The following is a 6,171-nucleotide window of genomic DNA, read 5'->3' as shown; positions in this document are numbered from 1 at the left end:
TTCTCCCTGGGAAACTTCACCAAACTGCGTCATATAAGAGGGAAAATACATATTAAGGTTTGAAAGCATTTATGAAGATGAAAGGGCAAATCACCAAGCTGACATATAGATCCTACTATAAATTTGCTGATACTATAGGATGTAAGCTTGGATAGGATACAGAAGCTTCCTTCTACAGCTTCCAATCCAGTGGGAGGAAGAGATAAATATTTTAACTGCTATAAAGGCCTTAGTTTCTTTAATGTAATAAAAGATATGATAATAAAAAGCTGATGGAAACATGTTCATACAGTTACCAAAATGAAGTACTCCACTATGTCACAATTTTAGTGCTAATGGCAAACAGATTTTTAAAATGTTACAAACTGGGACATTAGTGCTTCTGGGATATAATACCTACTATTCTAAGTGCTTCAGTATTACAATTTCATTGACTGAACTACCTTATAATATTTTAGAGTAAAATGTTTTGGCTCTTTACTCTTAGTCATCCAAGAAATCTGTGTTCTTGGAATATATAAAACAAAAACAAAACCAGATAATTAACTTACTATTAGGGAAATGTGGGAAGCCTATAAAAATAGCATTTTGATATTAACAGATCTTAGATGGATTAGAAGTTGTAAGCCCCAAACTGTTCAGGGGAATTTGGGAAAAAATAATGGAAAAAGTATCACCTAAACTTGTCCTTAAAACAGGAAGAACATCTATGGGCAAAAAAGCAGATAGAAGAGGAAGATATACTTGATAAGTTTGGCTGCAGAAAAGGAATAGAGTAGGAAGAGCCCAAAGCCAGGTAAGGTGAGGCAGGGGCAGGACTCCTCTTATTTTAAGACTATTGTTTGACAGACACAACCAGAATATAGAACAGTGCAGCGTTTAAATCTTTACTCAGGCAAACATGGCCCCCTTGTGTGCAAATATCTCAGCTAGGATCATTCTAGAGCATCTTTTCCATCCTGCTATGATCACCACCCTACTTGTTACCTTCTTTAGAACTTAAAACTTCTTTTGGAAAAGCATCTTTCTGTATGTCCTTTTACATCTTATTCACTTTCTAACGTGGTATTATTATAAGAAGTATTGTTTATTATGGATATATGAAGAACTAGGGCAGGTTTACTTCTAATTCTTAGACTAACTTTCAAGGTGGGGGTATTACCCTCATTTACAGATGAGGAAACAGGTTTAGGAAGATTAATGGATCTATCTCTCACCACAAAACTACAGAATATGAATATTTGAAGAAGTTTGCCTGATTGAGCAGCTCAGTCCCATTCTACTCTTGTGACTTTTAATCAGTGGTATATATTTAAATTGCCTAGGGAACTTTTAAAAAGGAAATGTATTTAAGTAAGTTTTCAATTAAACAAAAGCTTACACATAGTTAAAAGAAATCAAATAATACTATTAAACTAGTAGTGAAAAAAAGCAAAACTTGGTCTTTTTTTGACCTACCCTTTATTTCCTTCTTCCAGAGACAACAGCTTGTAACCTGTTTCTTACTGCAGATATTTCTGAAAAACATGTTTGTATCGCTTTTTCTGGATATACATATATGGGTATACACACACACACACACACACACACACACACTGAATCCAGTCCTGGTGGATGCTAGGGAAGCACTCACTTCCACCCCCATATTAATCTTGATTTGACTTTTCACAATTATGTCTCTCTCCTCTTCCATTTTCTCAAATGCTATATAATCATTTGCTAAACTAGTAGTCAATATCTATAAGTGAATTTACATGACTAATATTCAGTTGCAATATATTTTTTTATAACTTTTCATTTTTCCTTGGATTTATTAGTTTTGTTTTCTGAATTTTGAAAAGGCTGCAGACTAATAATTCATCCCAGCCTCTTTGAAAAATTCCTAGTCTACATTCAAAGACACCAAGTACTCTTATCAATTTTTCTTTTTAGGAGTCCTACCTGAACTCTCCATCTTCAGGATTTCCTGTTGACTTCATGCTGTTCTCGCCTCCCACCTTCCTACTTTTAATAGTTATAGTTCTTGTTCAGAAACCATGGCTACCTTGTAAGTAACAAAATATCTTCTTTTCCCTTCACAACAGATTGTGTCTCTCAACTCTCCACTTTATTAGAACACGTAACCATTCCAATTACGTTTTCCTCCCTCCTACAACATTCCCATTTGTATTTTTACATCAAGACTAATGACTTTCACATTCTATTCTGTAACCATAATTAAATATTTCCTTAAAAGGGGAAAAACCACACACAGAATTTGCATTATTATGGTAAAATATTATTCAATGAATAGCCAAGTTTTATGCTGTTTGGATTTCCTTTTTGCAAAGATCGTGATCCCAGTGCTGCTCACAGGGACGTTAAAGCAGAATGCATTTCCTCACGCTTCCACCATTTGTTCAAAATCGTGCAGCATTTCACATTTAGTGTTTGGAGGATGTTTTTCCTGTACAGTTTTGCTTTGTCCTTCACGTGGGATGAAAAAACATATGCCTTCCACTTCATATCCTTAATACCATCGGCTTTTTCTTCAGCGTCTTGCTAACAATCCATACCGGTATTCCCTAAGTTTACTGATTTCTTAATTTTCACTCAGGCCATGAATTTGTTGCACACTCAAATTTTTTTTTTCCCCCTGAAAAGTTCGGTCTTCCTTTTTAATGATATATTCTGTGCCCTTCTGTTATATCCTGGAATTCGATTGGAGTTTACGAATACAAAGTTTCTGATTTGGGGGAGTTTTAGCCGAAGGTCTCAATTCCCGGACTCTCCTAAGGCCTCTTTTTGGTCCCAGCAGGGGTCCCGCCAAGGTCCAAGGAGCGCTAGGAGCGCAGAGCGCAGGCGCGGAGTGCGTCCGGGCCCCCTCGCGAGATCTCCGCGCTCCTCGCTCGCAGGTTCACTAAGTCCCGGGGATGTCTGGGAGTCGGCCATCATGCTAGCCGCCCAAGGCCGGCAGCTTAGTCACTTTTCTAAATGTGTACCTGCAAACGGATGTTGAGGATCACCGAGCCTGCGATGTAGAAATACGGGAAGTTCATCCGTAGCTGCCAGGCCAGCTCGAAGAAGGCGAGCAGGGTGCGAGAGAGCCCCTTGCAGAAGACCCCATAGGAGGTGGGGGCTGCTGCCGGGTTTGGGGCCTTGACAGCCAGGGACAACGGAGCCGCCACCGGAGTCATCGCTGGAGCCATGGACCCAATATCGCTGCCTGCCCAGCGCCTGAGGTTCATCGTAGGCTCTGCCGGCCCCGGAGCAACGGCCAGGACCAAAGGGCCGGAATAGCAAAGCAGCCGCCGGGCTCACCCGCACCTCCCGCAGCGGTCGCTAGCTCGGGTGCGGTGCTGGGCCGGCGGGCGCTCCGCCCCTTCCTGTCTGCCTCTCCTAGTGGTATTTACCATTTAGAGCATACCCAGTAGAAGATCGGCAACAGGATGTGTTATGTAACAAGTACGCACAGCCGCAGTCATTATTTCCACTTTAAAGTGAAGTTACATAATTTTCCCAAGAGCACGCAGTTTGTAAGGGCCAAAGATGGCTCAAATTAGGGTTTGTCTGCTGTGATCTGAGATCTTACCCTTTCGATTTTATAATTAGGGCAAGATGGATCTCCTTACCTAAACTAGTACAGGCATATCTCTACAAATAAATTCTTTTATAATAAATACTTTTTTATAATAAATACTTTCATAGTGTAAAGTCACAACCTTGGACTATGAGTTTTCCTATTATTAAGACTATTTAGGTTGCAAGCAACAATCAGTTATTTTAAGAAAAAAGGTAATAATAGTAAGTAACATCTATGAATTTTTTTCCCCCAGAGCATATATATAACGTCATTTCCACTAATTTCTTCATGGACATGCATTGTGAAACCTGGAGTGGAGTCAAGGCTTGGAATATTTCAAACATCTACTTCCATGTCCTTAATACCCTTAGAGTAACATCATAATGAATGTCCCATAGACAATGCTTTTCTTGTATCTGAATGATGTACAATTCATTACCTTCACTAATCATTTTCTAGTTTTAACTAGAAATCATTGCACTTTTCATCATACATAACGCCTGCAGGGATTATGCAACGGTCTAATTTTTGATCATAACCTTCAGATTACAATGTAGTTTCAAAAGTCATTTCTCCTTTCAGCAAATCTATAGTAAGCTATTCAAAGCATAATTACTGTAAGCTGGAGTATTTCTGCTTCTATTGTCCTGCTAATAGGACTGATACCAGTAACATGCCTTTGTGAAATTTGTACAATTTAATTGTGTGTCCACAGCCACAATTTCTTCTTTTGCTAGTTTGTATCAATACAACCCAGCATTAAACAGCAAATAAAGGAACTGCTTATGACAGCCTCTAAAATACTGGTAGGTGGACACAATACCTTTATATTTATGTGATGCTGAGGATTGAACCCAGGGCCTCATGTGTGTCAGGCAAGCACCCTACCACTCAGTCCCAGCCCCAGCCCCAGTGTAAAATGAATGATAATCAACTCTGATAACTGAGAAAATATGTATAGTTTTACTACAAAGGTGCAGTTCTCTTTGAAAATTGAAATACCATAGAGCCATTTAGCATTCAGGATTACAGAAGTCATTTTGTCCCTGGCTTTCTATTTCCAGCTATGTAAAAATTATGTGTTATCATTCTTCTTTGTACTCACAGATCTCACAGCTCAGCTCTGGTTAACTATGAGAATACTATTTTCCATCCTTACTGCATGGGAAATATAGCAGCAACCCACTGATTAAATGGCAAGATTGAATGCCTAGTTCAATGGGAAGGGATAGGCAAAGAAGACAATTTAAAGCTCCAAATCCTACCCCTTAATGCTCTGAGCTGATTAAAGATTTCTATTAAGTATTCTCCTGACAGTATACTTTTTTTTTTCTTTTTGGTACTGAGGATGGAACCCTGAAGTGCTTAACCATTGAGCCACATCCCCAGTCCTTTAAAAAATTTTATTATTTATTTTTATTTTGAGACAGGGTCTTTATATAAGTTGCTTGCCTAGAACTTGTAATTCTCCTGCCTCAGCTTCCTGAGTTACTGAGATTATAGTTGTGCACCACTATACCCATCTCAGGACCAATATTTTAGATGGTGTGTGTGTGTGTGTGTGTGTTTAAGTATTTATTTGTAGGTGGACACAATACTTTTATTTTTAAGTGATGCTGAGGATTGAACCCAGGGCCTCATGTATGCCAGGCAAGCACCCTTCCACTCAGCCCCAGCCCCAGCCCCAGCCCCAGCCCTAGATGGTTGTATTTTTTAATTCTGTTCCTTGAATTTTAATCTTGAAGACTAATCCATGCTTCTTGCCAATAGATACATAATTAAGCTTGCCGCAGTCCGGCTGCAGCAGAATAAGGGGGCGGGGGTGACACGAGTAACTTGTGTACGTTGATGCAGCAGGAATGGAAGCCCTTTATTGTAGAATAAGAGCAGTATTTATATATTTTACACAGCTTATCTAATTAGCATAAAATAGATACAGCAGTCAACCAATAAGGAATCTCCACACTTAATGGCTCGCTTTTGTTACTTCACAAACCACTTCCTCTGGCATTTTGCCAGGCGCCATCCAGACTTGTTTACAGACTCTAACATTTCTCTGGCAAAATAACAGGTGCCAATCTGACTTGTTTACAGACCTTAACATAAGCTATCAACAATAATGCATGTCTTAAACCATTTAACTAAATGATACTTCACTTGGCCTTTTCTAGTTTTATTCCCTTATTTTTTAACTCTGCACCCCAGCTTTAATATTTTTTAATTTCTTATTTAGCTTGATGATCCTTTGGAAAAAATTTAATATAAGCTGCAGTGAGTCTGCAAAGTATCATATTCACAGATTCTCATTTTTAAAAAGGATTTGCCATATAAGTGCTCTGTTTTATAAGGAATGCATTCAGAATGCAAGGATTGGATCCAAATGATCCAAGCCTAAAGGCAAGAGAAAAACTATATGCATGATAACAAATAAAGTTCAACAATTCAATCTTTGGACATGGACACTTTGAGGTTTAGTTGAGACTGTTACATTGGTTTAGTAAAATTCTCAGAGGAAAATCGTATCAGGTGGGTAACGATGACTATGTTTCATAGCACACTGGTCAGTTTCTGGATCATGAGTAAAATTAAGCACAGATGTATCATATTGA

The 6,171-nt window shown here is 38.7% G+C and overlaps 1 protein-coding gene across 1 annotated transcript; it reads right to left on the bottom strand.

Annotated features, from left to right (window-relative positions):
- Window positions 1-1,389: 1,389 nt before the first annotated feature.
- On the bottom strand, window positions 1,390-3,382 carry Smim10l1 (small integral membrane protein 10 like 1). The gene has a single exon (XM_076854125.1). The coding sequence runs from the start codon at window positions 3,225-3,227 to the stop codon at window positions 2,970-2,972; it is 258 nt and encodes an 85-aa protein (XP_076710240.1). The 5' UTR covers window positions 3,228-3,382; the 3' UTR covers window positions 1,390-2,969.
- Window positions 3,383-6,171: the final 2,789 nt, after the last annotated feature.

Source organism: Callospermophilus lateralis, chromosome 4 (genome assembly GCF_048772815.1).
Source record: "Callospermophilus lateralis isolate mCalLat2 chromosome 4, mCalLat2.hap1, whole genome shotgun sequence".
Lineage (NCBI taxonomy): Eukaryota > Metazoa > Chordata > Mammalia > Rodentia > Sciuridae > Callospermophilus > Callospermophilus lateralis.
Note: the sequence above shows the minus strand (reverse complement) of the source record. Positions and strands in the feature narration are given on the sequence as shown.

What these genes read in the sequence shown, in the direction of transcription:
- Smim10l1 (XM_076854125.1), bottom strand. Translation starts at nt 3,227, where the DNA reads ATGAACCTCAGGCGCTGGGCAGGCAGCGATATTGGGTCCATGGCTCCA.